Source organism: Sciurus carolinensis, chromosome 5 (assembly GCF_902686445.1).
Source record: "Sciurus carolinensis chromosome 5, mSciCar1.2, whole genome shotgun sequence".
NCBI classification, from domain to species: Eukaryota; Metazoa; Chordata; class Mammalia; order Rodentia; family Sciuridae; genus Sciurus; species Sciurus carolinensis.
Genome location: NC_062217.1, coordinates 71,200,300 through 71,223,258, shown reverse-complemented (window position 1 = coordinate 71,223,258; position 22,959 = coordinate 71,200,300). Strand labels below are relative to the sequence as shown.

Genomic DNA, 22,959 nt, shown 5'->3' with positions numbered 1-22,959 from the left:
TGTAACTATTACCATAGGTTAAAGATCTCGAACTGCTGCTCTAAAAATGAGGGAAACTGTTAGCTTACTATGACACTTGTGTATTTGCTTATAAAAATAAAATAGATTTCATACCATTCTGATAATAAAAGCTATCATGGGCTAAGATTAAATACTCTGATAAAAGTATTATTTTATGCATATTTGTGCAATGGAAGTACTTTCTCAACAAATGTTTTCAACTTAAATATCAAAATCAGTTTTTTTTCCATTTAAATTTTTTAAGGGAATGATTTTGAACCACACTCAATCTCTAAATTATTTAATTTCTGGGTTATGGTGGATTTTTAGCTATATAGTTAATTATGGAATTATTGATTATTTTAATGCCTACTTAGTATTTGCATAATTAGTATTTAATTAGTAGTATTAATTAGTAATTTACTTTTTTCCCCTTACAGCAACAGGAAAAGCCGTTGTGGAAGAAACTAGCAAGTTAGCAGAGTGTATTGGAAAAACCAGAACTTTATTAAGAAAAATTTTATCAGAAGGAGTTGACCACTGCATGGTGAAGTTGGATAATGATCCTCAAGGATATCTCAGTCAACCACTGAGTCTTCTAGAGGCTGTCCTCCAGGAGTGTCATAATACTTTTACTGCCTGTTTTCATTCTTTCTACCCAACTCCTGCATTACAGTGGGCTTGCCTTTGTGATCTCTTGAATTGTTTGGATCAGGTAATTTAAGTTTGTAAAATCATAGTTGAAAATATGATACATTATTTAGTATGCTTCCAGAAAATAAATTGCAGTTACTTCCATCTTTTTAACTTTTTAAAAGGTAAATTAGAAAGCAATTTGGTATCTATGACTTACATAATACAAGTTTAAAAACTTGTTTCCTGTTTATCATCTTCTAGTTGATACATTTGTGTACCTACTGATTTACTATTGGGATCTGTTGATGACAATGTGTGTAAGGGTAATAGAGCAGTAGTGAGAGTTGTGAGAAGGCAGCAACAGATAGTGACCCTGCCACATCCACCTCTGCAAGAATAGGAAGGAGAGAAGCCTTGTGTAAACAGACATGCTTACATTATTCGCTCATTCTTGAGGAAACCATAACCTTCATAGATATTTATGCACCAAATCACAGTTTCCAAATACAAGGGACAAAAACCTGACAGAACTACAAGAAATAGACAAATTCACTTGGGAGTTGGAAACCTCAGAGGTCCTCTTTCAGTAATTAACAGAAAAACTAAACAAAAAAAATCAAGAGATACAGAAGATTGGAACAATGCTATCAACTACCTTGATCTGGTTGACATTTATAAACTAGAATATGCAACTGCAGAATGCATTTTCTTTTCAAGAACACATGAAATATTTACCAAGTCAGATAGATCATGTATTAGGGCATAAAATAAGTTGAGTAAGTTAGAAAAAGATTAGAAGTATAAAGAATGTGCTTTCAGATCACAACGAATTAAATTAGAAATCCATAGCAAAAGCTATTGAGTAAAGTACCAATATTTGGAAAATTTTCACAATACTTTAAGTAACCAGTGGTAAAAGAAGAAATAATAGATGAAACTTTAAAATACTGAACAGTGAAAGATGAAATCTAACATCAGAATTTGTGAGATATAGCTAATGCATTGCTCAGAGAAATACATATTTTTAAAAAAGTTTTTAGATGTTGATAGACCTTTATTTTATTCATTTATTTTATTTGTAGTGCTGAGAATTGAACCCAGTATCTCACACATGTTAGGCAGGTGCTCTACCACTGAGCCACCACCCCAGCCCCAAATACATACTTTTAAATGCTTATACTAGCAAAGAAGAAATGTTTAGAACCAATGTCAAAAATTCCACCTTAAGAAGGCTGGAAGGAATTGAGGAATTGAGCTAGTGCATACCTCTAATCCCAGTGGGCTGGGAGGCTGAGGTAGGAGGATTGCAAGTTCAAAACCAACCTCAGCAACTTAGCAAGGCCCTAAACAACTTAGTGAAATAAAATAGTAAACAAAAGGACTGGGGACATGGCTCAGTGGTTGAGCACCACTGTGTTCAATCCCCAGTAAAAAAAAAAAATGGGGCGGTGGAGGGGGGTGGGGTGCAGTGGGGGAGCCTGCCTGAAGATAAGCAAATCAAACTCCAAGTAAGAAAGAAGAAAACATTAAGGAGAGAACTCAGTGAAAGAGAAAATTAAGAAGCTGAGTTTGTTTGGTTCTTTCAAAGAAAAATTGATAAACACCTAGCAAGTCTGTTGAGAGAGATAAGATAAAGAGAACAAAAAAAACATAACTACTATTATCAAGAATAAAACAAGGAATATCACTATAGATCCAACTGATGTTAAAGTGATAATAAGAATGTAATAGATATATTTGCAAATTTTACAACTTCAGAGGAAGTTGACAATTTCCTTTAAAAAGCTAACAACCAAAACTGATACAATAAAAAAAAAAAAAAATTAAAAATCTGAATTGCTTATATCCATTAAAAAGTTTAATTCATTTTTAGAAACTTTCTCATAAAATAAATTCCAGGCCCAGATGTTGTCATTCATGGATTCTTTTAGATAATTAGAAAGAAATGATGCCAATTGTCTATAAATTCTTTTGGAAAATATATAGGACAACACCTTCTAACTGATTTTATGAAGTTAGTCTTCTCCTGCTTGACATTAAAATCTAACAAAGATTGTTGTGAACAACAAAAAATTTATAAACAGGTATCACTGAAATACATAGAACTTCTTTAAATTTTTTTAATTCAAATCCTAAAATATATCATGAATTTTATCTTAGGTAAATTTACCATTCAAAAATCAATATAATTCATCATTTTAACTAACTAGAGCAAGTTATATGATCCTCTCAATTGTTAGAGGGAAAAAAAATTGGCAAAATTAAGTCATTGATTGATGAAAACTTCTTGGCAAACTAGGATATAATGAAACTTCCTCATTTTGTAGATCATAAAAAAATCAACAGCTGGCATTCAACTTAATGGTTAAATGTTGAATGCTGCCCTAAGATTGGAAAGAAGGCACAGTGCTCTCTGACCTTTCCTATTCAACATTGTACTGGAAGTCCTACCCCACCTCTTTGATTCACCTCCCTCTCAATTCATTGTCATCACTGGGTGTCCCAGGCAACTTTGGATCCATGTGGCCACTTAAGTAGTAACATAGTGGATAGCATATTTCCTGGAGCAGAATTATTGTCTGTACTAGTGTGTAACTTAATTACTTTCTCACTCTCAACCGTACCACTCTGATTATTTTCTTCCTTTGCTGCTCAACAGGTAATGTTTAGCAAGCATTGGTTCAACTTATGAATGTGACCTTGCATTATGCTTGACTTTGTAACACAAATATTTGATGTGCTAAGTAATATGTATATAATTTTTTGTGAATTAAGATATCCAATGTGGATAAGTTTTTAATATTTTGATTTAAAATTTTATAGGTATACTATTAATTTTTTGGATAAACTATGAAATGTGATAATATAATTTTCTGACCTTAGTGAAATGATACTATAGTAGTATAGAATTACATTTTATATCATTTATTATTTGAGAAAAAACAGTTTCAGTGCTTATCAGAAAATGTCTTAGATACTAATTGGGGGCCTTTATGACATCTCCCTTGAAAATATTGCTAAACAGAACATTCACTGTGGAAACATACAAACATAAACTTTCATTTACTAGAGAACTGGATGCTTGTTTTTGTTGATCATAATTTTTCCATCTTCATTGGACACTCAGAAGTGTATTTTAAGGTATTGATTGTGATATTATCCCATAACAAAACAATTTAAATGATTTATAGAAAACTTTGGTTTGATTTCAAATTTTATTTTTCTTTTATATATTCAATAAGGTGACTTATATTGATGCAGTATTTCTTAGCAGGGGTATATTTTTGGTTTTAAAGGATATCCAAGAAGCAAACTTCAAGACCTCAAGTAGCCGTCTCCTTGCAGCTGTTATGTCAGCCTTGTGTCACACTTCTGTTAAGCTGACTTCTATTTTTCCTATTGCATATGATGGAGAAGTACTACTGCGATCAATTGTTAAACAAGTTAGTACAGAGAATGACTCAACACTAGTTCATCGTTTTCCCCTTCTGGTGGCACATATGGAAAAACTCAGCCAAGTAGGTCTTTTCTGAAATTTCTTTTATAATGAAGTAATAAAACTGCTTAGTCTTCAGTGTTAGCAAATATATTTACCAACTGATCATTTAACAAACGATTATGTTTCATAACAACAGCCAGATTTGAATTTTTAAAATTCTCATTTACCTATAAAGTGAATCACGCAGTGAATAACTATATATTTGTTTTTTGCTATACCATTTAAAGTTTTAAATACCATAAACAGTCTTTTCTATTCTAACGTAATATTCAAAAAGTCCAAGATAGAATGATACGGAAATAAAGAACTTTTAAGACATCTTCTGTAAATTATTTTAGTGTGCCAAAAATAAACTGAGTAAAATAATAGGCAAAAATAGTAAAAAATTAACTACTTCTATTTTACTTGAGAGTGCTATAGAGAAAAATTATCTTAAAGACATGCTTATATATTTACTCTCCAGATGGGAACTGATCAATAGAAGTGAGAAAAAGAAGTGCAGGTGCAGTGGTACACACCTGTAACCCAGGGACTTGGGAAGCAAGAAATAGAATATAGAAAAGTTTTCCTAATTATTGTACAGTAACAATTTTCTATTGACTAAAGCAACAGAAAAAGTATGAAGAAAATTTCAACAATGGGAAGAAAAGTTGCAGGAAGTTAATGTAGTACCTTTGCAGGATACCAGAAGAAATATTAAAAGTAAATGTAAGAGCCAGTATGGGAAAAATTTTATCTTTACTGATAATTTAATGTAAATGAAAGTAATAAGGTATCAATGTGTTTATATGAAATTAAGAAAAATTATTCTCTTATAATTTCCTATGCTGGTGAGACTATGAAGAAAAATACTAGCCTCATACATTGCTGTGGCATTATGTAATTAGTTTAAATAATCCTTTTCTTTCAGTCGTTTAGCAAATATTTATTGTGTATTTATTGTTCACTGGAATTTTTATTAAGTACTAGTTGAGACAGGAGTGAAACTATGAATATGGCCCTTGAATTGGGATTCTCTAAACTCACAGATACCTACAAGATAAATTTTCATTTCACTATTACTTGTTATGAGCGTTTTCATAGGAAACTGAGGGAATAATTTGAAGATGAAAGCTGTATGTATTTTACTAAAAATAAAATTTAGAAACCATGATTAGACCCTTAAATGTTCTTCACTAAGTGAAATAGCTGAATGGGTGTATTAACTTCATAGAGTATGCTTCATCCATTAAAACAGTATGTTTACTTTTAATATCAAGACATCTTTTAGAATATTTTGAATAAAAAAATGGAAAAATGTATATATACAATGATGAAGAGTATGCTCAGGGATGAAAATAAATTTTGAGTGATAAAGTTATGGGTAATCTGATGTTTTATTTTGTAATTCCCTTTAATGTTACAGTATTTTTAAAAATTCATATATACAGTAAAATTTTTTAAACTGCTTACATGTAGTAATTATTAATAATAATTTTATACTTATGTGTCTACATTAATAATAATCTATGAATATATGTCCTGGTTAATATATATTCTTCCACTGCCTTTTTTGTGGACAAAGCATTCTACCAGTTCAGTATAGCATAATTAATCAATCATACACACACACACACACACACTCTCTCTTAAAATATTCCCAATATTACAGTATTTTAAATAATGCTCCTAGAAATGTCATTGCCCAAATTTTCATATGTATTCATGATTATATTTTCCCAGTATAAATATTTTAAGTGTAGAAAAGTTATTAATTCAAGGGAAAGTATGTTAGTTTGTTACAAATTGCCAAAGAACTTTTGGAAAGCTAGTGTCGGCCTGTATTTGCCACCACTAACAAATAAGAGTACTTTTTTCTAAAGGTTCAGTGTCCAGAAATTAAATATTTAAAAATTAGTGCTATCTTTGCAAAGTTTGGTCCTTTGACAAATCATATTAACAAACTATTAACGCTATTATTTGGCAAGTTTCTTGTATTAATCTCATCAACTACTAATAAATGCTAAATAGGCATAAATAAACACACTCCATACACTCCCTCACCATTCTCTCCCCACTCCAGTGAAACACAGCAGGATTCTGGATTATGGAGTACAATTGAGTGTTGAGTTTTATCAAAATCTAACTTTCTGAAATTTTCCAGAAAGTGAAGTTTCTGGAGAATGAAAAGCTAAAAGGAATAAAAGAATTATGGTTTTAATAAAAATCAAGAGTTGACTATTTTAAATTCCTAATAACTAGTTTAGAAGTGAACCAAAGTGTTATGGTGATTTTATTCAAATATTAATAGAAATAACAAATACAAAAGGTTATATCTGACTCTTGTTCAGCCTAAGATTGTATTAGGAAAGAAGTTAAAAGTATGGTCATGAGGATTTTAACTGAAAAGTTAGCTAATTTCCAAATGGATTGAAAGTACATTCATTTTACATATTTGATTGTTTTGAGAACAGTGATTTAACTCTGTGCCCTTCTTCACCCTGAGTTTTTGGTTACTATGGCTTCCTGATGAAATTGAACATTACACTTTCTGTTTAGTGTGGGCTAGAAGACAGAAGATGGTAAAGAACATAAATAATTTTCATGCTGCATATCAGCTAAATTAATAAACTTTTCCATGTTTTCATTTGATTTTTAATGGGATTCTGATTGCTTACAATTTCTCTATTGGTGAAAGTTGGAATTTTATTTCCCTTCAGAATTTGAATATAGTAACAATTGTGAAACTGCCTACTCCATGCATGGACAAGAGAATTTTGTTAGAATATTTATTGGCGCAGATGTAGAGTTGCTTTACCTCATATATTCCAGAAATAATTATGTATGATTGAAATTCTGTCCTGTATAAAAAGTTTTAAATGGGAAGACTAATTTTCTCTCTGTCTCTGTGACTGAGAAATTAAACAAATTTCTCAACTAATAAAAACCACAAGCATAGCCTAGCATGGTGACACACACCTGTAATCCCAGCTGTTCAGGAGGCTGAGGCAGGAGGACTGCAAGTTCCAGGCCAGTCTTACCAATGCAGCAAGACTCTATCTCAGTGGTAGAGCGCCCCGGTGTTCAGTCCCCATCATCTACCTCCATTCACAAAACATAAACACTATGTAAATATGTGTTGTTTTTATGATACATAGATTTTAGTCATTCAAAAATGACCTTTCAAATGAAGAGTGGATAAAGAAGCTTCATATACAACTGGGTAAATTTGTAGAAATGAACTTTGATTCAGGTCTGCATTTTACAGTTGTCTTGTTGAATGACAAAATTTCACAACCAAATATTCATGGAAAGCAAAATTTGAAAAAATAACCTGGACACTTTCTCTTCTCATGTATCATAGAGTGAAGAGAATATCTCAGGGATGACAAGCTTCCGTGAAGTTCTGGAGAAAATGCTTGTTATTGTTGTACTACCAGTCAGAAACAGCCTGAGAAGAGAAAATGAACTCTTCTCCTCCCACCTGGTCTCTAATACTTGTGGATTATTGGCCAGTATTGTCAGTGAACTGACAGCATCAGCCCTGGGATCTGAGGTAGTAAGTTATACATATATATTTTTAATTTATTTATTTATTTTTATTTTAACAGACTGCTTTTTGATTCATTATATACAAATGGGGTACAACTTTTCTTTTCTCTGATTGTACACAATGTAGATTCACACCATTGCATGTATAAGTTATAGTTTTTAAGACTGAATAAAAAGTACACTTAAAAATTTTCCAGTTTCTTTTTTCACATATTTTGATTTTATGAAAACTAGTTTATTCTTATGCTGGTAAAAAAATTTCCTTCCAACTCAGCTTTTTTTTTTTTTTTTTTTTTTTTTTTTGCCTTTTCTTATACCTTTTATCTACTTTTATCTGCTTCTTCTTCCTCATCAGTTTACACAAGTTACAGTAATATAAAGTGTACATTTTCCTCTTAGACTAGGTTCTTCTCTGCCCTGTTATACAACTCATCAGCTCCATGCCCCAATAAAAGTAAAGATAGTTCACGTTACTGGTGAGTGTTGTTATGAAGTCAGTCTACTGAAAAAGAACACATGGTATTGAAAAGGTAAAGAGGTCAAACCTTTGCTCTTCCCACTCATTTGACCCAAGCCACATAAATATAGAAAATCAGAGTTATTTTTGTTTCACTTATATCACAGTTTTTAAAATTGTAAAATGTTCCTAATTCAGAATTTCAGTCTAATCATTATTTTGGTACAGTTCAGTGACATTAAGTACATTCACCTTGTGCAGCCATTGTCACAAAGTTTTAAAAGTATGAAATATTATGTTTGAGAACATCACTGAAACAGTTTTAAACACCTTTTCATTTTGTAAGGTGACATTTTTCTTCCCTCCATTTCACTGCCTTACTCTGTTTGGTAACATGTCTGAACATTTTGACTAAATTTGATTTTTCTATTTTCCCCCAAAAATGTAGACTGTAGATTGTTTTTGGAAATCATGTTTTAATGTGAAATACCTTATATTACTCGAAGAAATGTTTAATAACCTACGTATGTTCAGTGACCCCAGCTCTCAGATTTCTTTCCAAGGAACTTCTTTTCTCTATTTGATTTTTATGATTTCTAGACTTTGCTTTTTTTTTTTTTAACTTTCATATTTATTTTAGAATCTATTCTGGAAATCATCCAGTTTACGTTGGCCACTGATTCACAATGACTAGTAGTTATAATTTCTGGTTGATTACGTGGACCTGAGCAAATTTTAGAATCTCACCCTGGGAAACATTTCCTATATTTCTTGGTTTGCTTTTTGACTTTGCCCTTGGAGGTTATTGACACTCTTGTCAGAAAATGTTTAATTTTTTAAAATATTCAGCCTATAATATTTTGTACTAGACTTTTGTACACACTGGAGGATATAGGACAGTCTATAATTCATATGCCCCCTTCCAAACCTTAACTCATATGTGTACTTGCCTTTTTCATGAAAACAAAATTTCTAATGAAATGCTAAAATCACTGGGTACTTAATATACAACCCTAGGAGTTCCCAAAGGTTCTACTTTAGATGCCTTCATTTCTCTCTCAGAGCATTTTCTGACTCTTGATAAAATCATAAGCTTCAACTGTTCCCTCTCAATCGCTCAAGTTTCTGTGACCAACTTAGAAAGTTTCTGTAAATAAAAATAGTAGTTTCATATCAAAATAAGTTCTCTGATCCTCTGTAATACAAGTCTGAAATTAATGGTTGTGTATATATCATGCATACATTAGTGGTATTCAAATTTAGCAAATGGACCATTTTCTTCAAATGAAGTATCACTTGGAAGGTCATGGATAAGAGAAATGGTTCGCTTAAAGAAACTTTAATCCACTTCTTCCTTGTGTGCCTATCTCTAGAATTCTTAGAGTTCTATGTGTATAGTTTGAAAACTACTGATATATAGAATTTGATTTTATTCATACGTTGTGACTGATGACATATAGGATTGTAGTTCTGACATTTAGTGAAATATGTGACTAAATGAAAATACTTTGAAGTGACTGATTTGTGTCTTTAGAATTATAAAATATTGCCTTATTTTGGGTTAATTTCTTAATATAACATACTCTTAATGAGGATCTATTTATTATATATAGGTTGTTTTGCAAACCTTTGGATAGCTTTGTTACAGGTGTATTATTAACACACAGGTTCTAACTGCTGATGTAATTACTTGTGCTGTTCACAGGTTGATGGACTTAATTCTCTTCACTCTGTAAAAGCCAGTGCTAACCGATTCACAAAAACAAGTCAGGGAAGAAGTTGGAACACTGGGAATGGGTCCCCAGATGCAATCTGTTTTTCAGTAGACAAACCTGGAATTGTCGTGGTTGGTTTCTCTGTCTATGGAGGAGGTGGAATTCATGAATATGAATTGGAGGTGTTAGTTGATGATGTAAGTATCAGTCATATAGCTTTGGGCTGTGTATGAAGACTTATCATTGTCCTAATATGATGGTCCCAGACCTTTGAGTGTTTAGTAGATCACTCAACTATGGATAAGACTAAATCAAAAGAGTGATTTTATCTGATTATTTGAGTATTCCTGCCTCACATTTTTTGAACTTTTGGAAAGGAAAGATTTTAAGTGGAATTGAAGACTAATATATTTCTAAGCCTCTGCAAATCTTGAGTACTTTTTTGTTTTTATATATGGGGGAAAGCTTTTGGCTAATTTTATATGCAAGAAAATTAACTGCATTAAATTAAAGCAGTAATTAATTACAAATCAAAAATGTTCATACAGTTTAATGGATTTTGTTTTGATATCTTCATTAGAGTGAGCATGCAGGAGATTCAACTCATTCTCACAGATGGACATCTCTGGAATTAGTCAAAGGAACTTATACAACGGATGATTCACCCAGTGACATAGCTGAAATCAGACTTGACAAAGTTGTTTCTTTAAAGGTAATTTCAACCATATGTTTATGTTGTAAAAAAGTGGTAATATTATTTAGTTTAAAATAGTGAAAAGTATTCTGTGAATTTTCTTTGTTAGGTAGCTCTTTTCCTAAGATATCTTTCATGTGATTCTTCAAATATTTATGAAGTTCCCTACTGTTCCTGATACTGTACTCTACTGTATTCTGTTTTTGCATAATATCTGTTAAAGTCTGATTCAGTAGGAAGAATAGGTATATTTTAGTCAAACATAACTTCAGATATCTGATCTTCCATATTAGCTTTAACAATACTAACAAGTCATCATTTTACCATTTTGAGCCTGATCTGTAAAGAGGGAATAATAATATCTGCATTGCAGTGTTATGCAGATTAAATTAAATAATGGAAATGAAGCACTTGCTTCCCTGTCTAGCACAGTATGAAAACTAAATAAATATTAGTTCCTCTCTTCTTCTCTGTGCCAAAATTTCTTTAAAACACAAATGATCTTAACAGTTAATTATTTTTTTTTATTGTAAACAAATGGGGTACAACTTGTTTCTGTGTTTGTACATGAAGTAGAGTCATACCATTTGTGTAATCATACATTTACATAGGGTAATGGTGTTTGATTCATTGTTATTTTTTCCTCCCCCCACTCCTCTTTTCCCTCTATACAGTCTCTCCTTCTTCTATTCTTGCCTCCCTTCCAACCCCCCTTCAGTTGATGAATGGATAAAGAAACTGTGGTATATATTAACAGTCAATTATTAAAGTTACCACTTTATGTAATTTTTCTAAAAATGAATATTTGGCAAAATAGCTTATGCCAATTAATTTTTTATGTTCAAGTAACACTGAAGTATTTCTGAGTTCAGCTGAAATAAATTCATTTTAGAACAGAATTTTGGATTAAGTAGGTTCATCAGTTCCTTCATCAAAAACAGTTTAGAACTAGGCACAGTGGTACCCACCTGCAATCCCAAGATACTTTGGAGGCTGAGGCAGGAGGATTGTAAGTTTGAGGCCAGCCAGGGCAATTCATGAGACCCTGTCTCAAAATAAAAGATAGAAAGGGCCAGGAATGCAGCTAGGATGTAGAGTGCCACTGGGTTCAATCCCCAATACCTGGGGGGAAATGTTTGGATACTGAAAAACCAAATATCCTTTATTATGAAGTTTATTTCATGAATCACAGTATGAGTTTCTATAGCTCACATTTTCAATGTATAGTGCATCATATTCTAAACAGTTATTTTCTTAGGGATATTTTTCCACATCTGTCTGCCTATTTTTGTCTCTGAATGAATGTCTCCCAAAATAAAAATATAATGGACTCATTTATTTTTTCACACATTTAAAGTTATTTCAAGATTTAAACTTAGTAAGGAAAAACATTAGCTTATATTCTTAAAATCCTTTACTAAGAGCTAACATTTTTAACAGTGTGATTTTAAGAGCAGAACAAGCTCTGATACTGGTTTTCAAATCCTAGTTCTGTCACTAGTTGGGTGACTTGGCAAGTCATTTATCCTCTGTACCTCAGATTCTTCATCTGTAAAATAATGCTGATGAGGACATTTTAAGGATTGATGTAATTAAATCACAAAGTAATTAGGACAATTCTTGTTATTCCAAAGAATTCAATAAGTGTTAACTATCATCATATCTGATTCATTAAAAACTGATTCAGTAACATCATCTATAAACATGATAAAGAAGTTCAATATATTTGCCTTGTTTACTACTAGAGTTCTTTTTATATAATCTCTGTACTTAATGAATAAACATAAACATGTTTTACATCTTTATCGTGAAGGAAAATGTTAAATATGCTGTGCGCTTGAGGAACTATGGAAGCCGCACGGCCAATGGAGATGGAGGAATGACCACAGTACAGTGCCCTGATGGCGTGACCTTTACATTCAGCACGTGCAGCTTGAGTAGCAATGGCACAAACCAAACCAGAGGACAGATTCCACAGATACTCTACTATAGGTAGGTGTATCTATAGATGGAATGGAAATATTCTAAAGTGGCATAACTTACAATATACTGCCAAGGTAAAAAATGATAAATGGACAGTTGAAATTAAATATAAAATATCTGCTTAACACATATTTGTGCTAATTCATGTAAAGAAGTCTTATTTGAAGATAAAAATTCAAAATTTACTATAATGGTGAATGCTTTGAAACATGGGGTTTTTGATCATTTCTTTAATATCATTGAATTTTTGTGTATTGGACACATGTGTTGGACACTTCATCAGGAATCAAAGTTTCAAATTTAAATAGAATTTATTTATTTATTTTTATGAGTAGCTAAAATGAATGATCAGATTGACTCAACCCAGGTAGTGATGTTGCCTTGATCCTGTTATCAGTCTACAGAATATTTCAGTGTCTGTAAATCTCATACCTCCCCTGGGTATCCTCTTGGGCTCTAGAATATACAATGGTATTTTCTTTTATTTCAGCAAAAACCATTCTACAAAAACAGTGAAAAGTAAAGAATAATAATAACCTTTGGGTTAAGAATACTTCAATGAATTTTTCTTTTAGTAACTTAGATGGAGTCTTAGGTAATAGTGGGTACTATTGACCACATTTGTCTTTAACTTGACTACATCACTAAAGTTGCATAGGCTTGATGCTTCCTCTCTTTCCTTCATAAACCAGCTGGGGACACCTCCTAGGCTGTTAGTATAAAATAGTTTCCTTGAAGATTTTCTCCTTCCTTTATTCATATGTCATTGAGACAAGACAGTAGGCAGTAAATAACTGTGTAGTACAGTGTTATTGCTGAAATATACACACTTTCTAGTCTTTTTATCCCAATTATGAACAACTTTTTTTGTTACATAAGCACTATAATAAATAGTTCATTATTTTCTTTCTCAGCCATAGATTGAAAGCTGTAACATGCACACAAAGACAGTTTTATATTTCAGAAAGCTAGAGAACCATTAATAACATCTACTCTTCAAACTTCTGGATATTTTCATATTTATAAGCAAGCTTTAAGTACTCTAACCTTTAATAATTTAAGTTAAAAAAGATTAAAGTCTCTTGAACTTAAACATTGTTCTACTCTGATGACTACCAGAGTAATCTCTCTAGCTTTGGTATCTTCTCTGAGCCCTAGACTGAATATTCAAGTCTCTGATATCTTCCTTCAGATGACCCCCAGTGGAGATGATGCTGATTCATATGTATTGAATACTTAAACTGAGGGCCAGGCTGTGCTCCAGTGCTTTACCTATCTTGTCTTAGGTAGTCGTGAGGTACACACTTGTACAGAAGAGGGAACTGAGGCACTGAGTGTTAAATGTGTTACCCAAATCACTTGTAATCAGTTATGGTACAGAGATTTATAGGAAGGAAATCATATTCCAGATGTCATATTCTTGAACCACTACACATCCTCTTTGAGAATGCTTTGTACAGTTGACTAATAGACATCTTAGTTTTAACAGATCCATAGTACCCCTCTCGCTTCCACAGTTATAGCCACACACCTTATCATTCTTGATGTCTCCATTACCCTCTTACTTTATATCTGATTCATCAACAAATCCCACACTTTAAAATGTCCTCATCTGACCTTTTCTACCACTACTATGATTAGCAACCTAGTGCAAATCACCGCTCTGTCTGTAAAATTGTAATATCCTCTCTATGAGTCTCCCTCCTTTCTCCATTGCCCACCTACAGTCACTTCTCCTTGGTGCAGCCAGTGATATAATAAAACCATAAGTCATACTGTACGCCGCCCTTTCTCAAAGTACAGTGTGGCCTCCTGTTCCCATACCAGTATGAATCATGAAGTTAGTTGTTATTGTGACATACAAATCTGACTTCTGTTTTCCTCTGCACTCCCATCCCCAGACATCCTTCGTTCTTCTCCCTTTCATTCCAGCAATACTTGTCTTCACTCTGTTCTTTAAACTCAGTTTTGTTGTCTTTGTCCTGACAGTTTTCCACAGATCTTTGCATGGATTTTTTGTTTTGTTTTGTTTTTCTCCAAAGTTCTTATTACTTCCTGGAACTATATGATTACATATTTACTGTTTTAACTTTAACTTTTTAAATGTAAATTGAATGAAAGACTATGGTTTGTATATGATTTCTAAAGTTAGATCATGTTTTACCTACCATTGTAGAATACTCTCTTATTTACTCATGTCACAGGAGTGAATTTGATGGGGATTTACAATCTCAACTTCTGAGTAAAGCCAATGAAGAAGATAAAAACTGTAGTAGAGCTCTCTCTGTGGTAAGCACTGTTGTTCGAGCTGCCAAGGACCTCTTGCACAGAGCTCTTGCTGTAGATGGTAAGACTATCCTTTTTCTTTTCTTTATGGTTATATTTTAGATTCTTTGTTCTCTAACTTTGCATGGAGATACTGAAGAGGAACCATCCTATAGAATCCCTAAGTGATTTATTAATTATAGACCTATACATACACAAATTTTGGATCAGCCGTGCTGTCTGTACACTAATGCAGATTTTTTAACAATGTTCAGAAGCAATTATCTGGCATTTTTATTTCCTTAGTAAGAGAAGAATTCTATCTTGATTAAAATTGGGTATTGCCTTTATTCTTTTTTTAGTAGTCAGAAAGCTTTTTCTTCCTATATGTCTTTTCTTCAGTAATGTGTCACCATTCACCCAAATGTTTGGATACCCTATCCATCTCCTTGGATTCACTTGTCTAAATTAAGATCTATGAGTTCTTTCACTGGAAACCCCTCCAGTTTGTATTCATTCCTCTTTTCTGTTCTCCCACTGCTTATTTCAGGCTGCCGTGGTGCACGTGCATGGCCTGCCTCCTTTTCATGGATGGATAGTACCATAATACTCTTCCGCCACCTTTCCCACTTTCTGTATCTAGTTATCTAATCAACCCTTCTACTGGCAATAGTTACCATTATAAAAATAAATTGTTACCTTCTTCCTCTATTACTATAACATTCATTCCTAAGCCTAGTTGCACATCAGAGTGTCCTGAGAATCTTGCTAAAAGTGAGGAATATTTTGTCCATTCCCAGGAATTTAGGCTAGACTAAGAAACTTTTTAAATAAATACCCAGTCTATTTTGATGAAGCAGCAAATCTAGAAACCAGCATTTGGGAGAATAATTGACTTACAAGTGTCATTACAATCTAGACTCAATTTATCTTTCCACCAACATTTTCATGGATAAATGACTAAAATGTCACCAGCACAGAATTTTCTTTGGAAACATAGAAGACGGTATAGCTTAACAACAGCAAACATTTTTAGAGTACTTTATATGTGCAGGCATTGTTTTAAGTGTTTTACATATATTAAATTATTTAATCTTTACAGCATCCAATGAGGAAATGAGAGTTACTATCCTAGTTTACAGATTATTTTCCTAACATCACTAATAGTCTTGCTTGGTACCAGAGTAGTAGTTTTAAAATCATGGCTCTGTTATCCAAATTTCTAATCCTATGTATCATTGTACTGATACATATACTCAATGCACAAAGTATTTTATGTAAGATACTTAAGCACTATGTGCCTTGATTTCCCCTTCTAAAAAAACAATAGGAATAATAAAAACATTTTATTGTGAGGATTAATTGAGATGAAATGTGGAGGTAAAACTTAGACTTGTACCAGGTCCTTTATAAACAGTTAATGTTAACCACAACTTTGTTCAAGAGAATAGAATATAGGTTAGTACAACATGTATATAGTGCAATGAAACTACCTTCTAACTATAGTTTTAATGCCTTTTTTAGCTGATGACATTCCAGAACTGCTTAGCTCTTCCAGTCTGTTTTCCATGCTGCTTCCCCTTATTATAGCCTACATAGGACCAGTAGCTGCTGCTATTCCCAAGGTGTGTAACTTAATTCTATAACTTTGAATTTTTTTTTAAAGTAACATTTTTTAGACTTTGTATCTTTTCTTTAAAGATACTTTAATCCTTGAGGCACCTGGGTTATAGGTCATAGGCAGAAATTGATGTGTTAAGTGGGAGAAGTTATTAGTTAAACCTCTCAGTTCGTAGTATTGTTTACTGGATTAGTGTGCTTACATATTGACTTTACATTTGAAGAATTTGGGAATGGGAAATTTTATGTTTTAGAATTATGACATAGAAGGAAAGACTTAAGATAACAGATTTTTAAAATATGAGCTTGATACCATATCTTCATCATCTTGAATCATAATGATGGAAAAGGATAGAAGTGTTTTAAAGTACAGAAATATTCAAGACATGGAATAAACTGTAAATTATTGATTCTTTGGCATAATGAAATATTAATCATAACCTCATTTTCTGTAGATCGCACAAAACAAAAGTGTTTAAAAATACAGACTAGGTTTTTAGTTGTTAATAACATGAGAGAAATCTTTTATCCATAAAAAAAATGTCTCAGTGAACAAAAACTTAGTACAAACTCTTGATGGAAATTGTTACTAATAAGGGTAACCAACAATTATAGTAATACATAATTTAAAAACTATTTTCACATTTATCATCTAATCTTTTGTTTTATATATATTTACTAGGTGGCTGTAGAAGTCTTTGGCCTTGTCCAACAATTGCTTCCCTCAGTTGCTATTTTGAATCAGAAGTATGCACCCCCTGCTTTCAATCCCAATCAGTCAACAGATAGCACCACAGGAAACCAGCCTGAACAAGGTCTCTCAGCTTGTACAACCTCTAATCACTATGCTGTCATAGAGAGTGAGCACCCATATAAGCCTGCCTGTGTGATGCACTACAAGGTAGGTAGGCCCTGATTTCTGGAAATAATCAATTGTAAAACTTGATTTGAGATTCTATAATGGTATCTTAAAGAATGCTTCACTTGTTTTCAGAAATGTAACCTCTTTTATAGTATATGAGTATAGAAGAATTACAGGTAGATACTATCAAATATACAGAATTTTTACCCTAAAGAATACAGGTTTATGAGAATGATTCTCAAATCTTAAAACTGTAATTTAGTATGTAATTCTAAACTCCCATGCTGTATATTGTAAAAATGCATGCAAATCAGTTTTTGAATTCACATTATTTGTATCACAGCCTCAGCTCTGAAAATTTATACACACAATGTAGGATTTAAGAAGTCAACCATGCTTAGTATTAAAAAAAAAAAAAATACTGCAAAACATTTATAAATTTAATGTCATTATATGTCATTATATTAAAAATTCTTTTTCTTTGTTTTTCAAATTACAGTATGTAAATTAATGTCATTCATTTCATTGATTTTAATTATAAGTAAACATTTTGTGTTCTTATAAAATTTTCAGTTTTTTATTGTAGAGAATATTTATTAAGGTTGAGGACATAGCCCAGATGGTAGAGTGCTTGCCTTGTATTCACAAGGCCCTGGGTTCAATCCCTGGCACCACAAAAAAAAAAAAAAAAAAAAAGAGAGAGAGAGAGAGAGAGAATATTAAATGTCTAAAAATAAGCAAGATAATATGTTGTACCTGATCTATCCATCTCCCAGGTTCAACAGTCTCATTACTTTAAAGCACATTCATGATATTTGCTTGAGTATATTTTCTAAGACATCTCTAATATCTTAGGACATTTAAAAGTTCTGGTTATAATAATTAGAGGGGAGTGAATGGGGGGTGATATGGGGATAGGAATGATAGTAGAATGAATTATACATTATTACCCTATGTGCATATATGATTACATGACCAGTATAACTCTACATTGTGAGTAACCAGAAGAATGAGAAGTTAACTCCATTTATGTATGATGTGTCAAATGCATTCTATTGTCATGTATAACTAATTGGAATAAAAAAAAATAAAAATAACCATAATATTATCACACTTAAAAAGTAAATAATTCCTTAATATAATAAGATATCGGGCTGGGGAGATAGCTCAGTTGGTAGAGTGCTTGCCTTGCAAAGGCCCTGGGTTCGATCCCCAGCACCACAAAAAATAAATAAATAATAATAATAATAAGATATGTGAATTTTAGTTCAAATCAGAATACAGATAAGATGCATACATTATAGTTGGTTAAATCTTTTAAGCCTCTATTTTTTTGTGTGTGGGGGGCAGATACCAGGGATTGAACTCAGGGGTACTCAACCACTGAGCCACATCCCCAGTCCCATTTTGTATTTTATTTAGATACAGGGTCTCACTGAGTTGCTTAGTGCCTTACTGTTGCTGAGGCTGGCTCTATTCTTTCGATCCTTCTGCCTCAGCCTCCTGAGTCGCTGGGATTACAGGTTTTAAGTCTCTTTCAGTTTTAAAAGCCTTTTCATCTATAGATCCCTTCTTCTCTCTCTTTCTTTCAAATTTTGTTAATTGCAGAAACTGGGCCATGTGTCTTTGGTGGGTGAGGTCCTCTTCACTTTATCCTCTTGAGTTCCATAAACACACTCTTTATAGCTATTCCTCATTTCCTTGCTCTCTGGTATAAGATGTTCCTTCCTCAGATCTGGAACCAGCCATTTTTTTTAGTTCCTTTTACACATAATTGAAAATAAGGACCATCAGTGCAGTAATGCACACCCATAATCCCAGCAGCTTGGGAGACTGAGACAGGAAGATCGAAAAGTTCAGAGTCCGCCTCAGCAACTTAGGGAGGCCTTGAGCAACTCAGCAATTCCCTGTCTCTAAATAAAATATTAAAAAGGGCTGGGGATGTGAGTCAGTAGTTAAGCATCCCTGAGTTCAATCCCCAGTACCGAAAAAAAAGAAAATAAGAACCAGGGGGACACCTGAATCTCCTTTCTCATACATCTAGAATTTATATTCTCAATGACACTGGGAATATTAAATTAGAAAATAATTATTCATTTGTGAGTGTATATGTGGCTAGGTGGGTAGGGTAGATATGTTGTCTATTGATTACATCATAATAAAATGTCAAATTACTATGTTTTAAAGTAAATTCGAATGATCAATTACTGTTTTCTAAAGTAAGTTAGAATAATCTCTCTGTGTGTGATTATGTATTAATTGGATATACCTTCTGGATAATTTGTTTTATTTTAGATTTTTAGTAATTGCTTTTAAATTTATATTTTGTTTTATAAATGTTGAAATAATTACATAATTACATAAAACAGATCTAACTTTTATTTCTGTCCTCTTCATTCATTTTCTTCCTTTTCTATCATAGATAATATTTTTTTTAAATTTTATAGTTTGTCCTTCTGTTCTTTCATTTAGCAAAAGTGAAAACATACTCTCACACACATATACAGAGGCAGAGGTTGTGTGTGTGTGTGTGTGTGTGTGTGTGTGTGTGTGTATTCATGTCTTCTTGCCTATTGCCAGGTGGCATTCCCAGAATGTGTCAGGTGGATGACAATCGAATTTGACCCTCAGTGTGGTACTGCACAGTCAGAAGATGTCCTCCGTTTGTTGATTCCTGTTAGAACCATTCAGAATTCAGGATATGGACCAAAATTGACATCTGTTCATGAAAATCTTAATTCATGGATAGAATTAAAGAAATTTTCTGGATCCTCTGGGTGGCCTACTATGGTTTTAGTATTGCCAGGTAAGTTTCTTCTCTTCTGTTTTATAAGATAAAATATATGTATGTATGTACATATAGTAAGGGCACACTATTAAAAAGTTTATTTAATTTTTAAAGGAAATTGTTTCAGATTTTGTGAATTGTAGTAGAGGAATAAATAAGATACCCTGGGTAAGGGGCATACTAGGATCTGAGTTTTGGAGCAGAGTTAATATTGAAGAGTGGGTCTCTGTATAGTTGGGACCAAAGAATAGAGAAAGAAGATTAAATCTTTTATTTCTCAGTAAATGCTAAATTTTCAGAATTAAGGACTCCAGTCCTTCCTCTGAAGAAAAGTTGTAAACCCCTTCCAAGTTGTGTTTGAATCTGTTGTTCCAATTGACTTTAAAGGTGTGTGTGAGAGAACATAATCATGCACACCTGTTATTCCTGATACTCATGTTCTTTTTAAAGAAAATTAAGTTTTTAAAATTATGTGTACTCTGTAGTGTTTTTATCCAATTAACCATAACCATTCTTGTGATGCTTTAAAATAATAGCCTATTTGAATTCAGAAACTTCTTTCTTGAAATATAAACTGACTTTGTTTGCTTGATTGTTAGTAAAGAGATGAGAGAAATCCAAATGCCAGCCTAGTGGAATTGCCTACTTTGAAACAGCAAAGGTTAGCCTTGATCACTTCAGACCCTGACAGATAATCAAAAAATTGCTAATGTAACTTAAAGGTAGATATGGAGAAAGTTAATTATAATGAAAAATAATACCTATTCACTTGAGCTGTTTTGTTTTTAGTTTTAATTTTAGCACAGTTTGTTCAGGAACACACCTCCCAAAAAGTTTTAGTATCTAACTTGTTTAACTACTTGGGATGAATAAAAGAAAGGGGAATTTTGATAAAATTGGTTCAGATTTTTTTTAAAGGATTATTCATTTATTTATTTATTTATTTATTTAATTTATTTTTATTGTAAACAAATGGGATACATGTTGTTTCTGTTTGTACATGGAGTAACAGCATACCATTTGCATAATCATACATTTACATAGGGTAATGATGTTTGGTTCATTCCGTTATTTTTTCCTCCCCCCACCCCTCCCACCTCTCTTTTCCCTCTACACATTCCCTCCTTCCTCCATTCTTGCCCCCCTCCCACCCCCCATTATGTGTCATCAGTGAGATCATTCGTCTTTTGGATTTTTGAGATTGGCTTACCTCACTTAGCATGATATTCTCCAATTTCATCCATTTGCCTGCAAATGTCATAATTTTATTATTCTTTATAGCTGAGTAACATTCCATTGTATATATATACCACAGTTTCTTTATCCATTCATCAATTGAAGGGCATCTAGGTTGGTTCCACAGTCTGACTATTGTGAATTGAGCAGCTATGAACACTGATGTGGCTGTGTCTCTGTAGTATGCTGATTTTAAGTCCTTTGGGTATAGGCCAAGGAGTGGGATAGCTGGGTCAAATGGTAGGTCCATTCCAAGTTTTCTAAGGAATCTCCACACTGCTTTCCAGAGTGGCTGCACTAATTTGCAGCCCCACCAGCAATGTATGAGTGTACCTTTTTCCCCACATCCTCGCCAACACCTATTGTTGCTTGTATTCTTGATAATCGCCATTCTAATTGGGGTGAGATGGAATCTTAGTGTAGTTGTTTTTTTTTTTTAATGGAAGATGTGTTTATTTTTTTAAGAAAGAAAATCATATGTCTCAGTCAAGTGAAACAATTTCTATAAATATTTTAATATGTAATGTTTTTTTTTTTTTTAGTGATTTTAAAGTTTTATTGTTGCAAATAATGAAGTAAAGAAAATTAAGTAAGATATTTTGGTTAAAGTATCAACTTTTCTTAGGCTCAGCTACCAATTGTCCTTTGGTAGTCAAGGTATTTTTTTTTTTTTAATGTAAACAAATGGGATACATGTTGTTTCTCTATTTGTATATGGAGTCAAGGCATACCATTTGTGTAATCATAAATTTACATAGGGCAATGTTGTTTGATTCATTCTGTTTTTTTTCCTTCCCCCCCACCCCTCCCACCCCTCTTTTCCCTCTATACAGTCCTTCCTTCCTCCATTCTTGCCACCCTCCTTAACCCTAACCCTAAACCTAACCCTAACCCTAACGCTAACCCCTCCCACCCCCCATTATGTGTCCTCATCCGCTTATCAGCGAGATCATTCATCCTTTAGTTTTTTGAGATTGGCTTATCTCACTTAGCATGATATTCTCCAATTTCGTCCATTTGCCTGCAAATGCCATAATTTTATCATTCTTTATGGCGGAGTAATATTCCATTGTATATATGTACCACAGTTTCTTTTTCCATTCATCCACTGAAGGACATCTAGGTTGGTTCCACAATCTGGCTATAGTGAATTGAGCAGCAATGAACATTGATGTGACTGTATCTCTGTAGTATGCTGATTTTAAGTCCTTTGGGTATAGGCCAAGGAGTGGGATAGCTGGGTCAAATGGTGGTTCCATTCCAAGCTTTCTGAGGAATCTCCATACTGCTTTCCAGAGTGGCCGCACTAATTTGCAACCCCACCAGCAATGTATGAGTGTACCTTTTTCCCCACATCCTCGCCAACACTTATTATTGCTTGTGTTCTTGATAATCGCCATTCTAATTGGGGTGAGATGGAATCTTAGGGTAGTTTTGATTTGCATTTCTCTTATTACTAGAGATGTTGAACATTTTTTCATATATCTGTTGATTGCTTGTAGATCTTCTTCTGTGAAGTGTCTGTTCATTTCCTTAGCCCATTTGTTGATTGGATTATTTGTATTCTTGGTGTAGAGTTTTTTGAGTTCTTTATAGATTCTAGAGATTAGTGCTTTATCTGAAGTATGAGTGGTAAAGATATTCTCCCACTCTGTAGGCTCTCTCTTCACATT

General features: G+C 32.9%; 1 protein-coding gene across 1 annotated transcript in view; it reads left to right on the top strand.

Annotated features, from left to right (window-relative positions):
* Mycbp2 (MYC binding protein 2) overlaps positions 1-22,959 on the top strand; it is a 269,456-nt gene that overhangs the window by 129,291 nt on the left and 117,206 nt on the right. Inside the window, 10 exon segments of the mRNA XM_047552904.1 lie at positions 441-715; positions 3,933-4,154; positions 7,479-7,670; positions 9,829-10,035; positions 10,419-10,550; positions 12,346-12,524; positions 14,720-14,862; positions 16,305-16,405; positions 17,083-17,301; positions 19,843-20,068. Coding sequence (XP_047408860.1) covers positions 441-715; positions 3,933-4,154; positions 7,479-7,670; positions 9,829-10,035; positions 10,419-10,550; positions 12,346-12,524; positions 14,720-14,862; positions 16,305-16,405; positions 17,083-17,301; positions 19,843-20,068 — 1,896 coding nt within the window.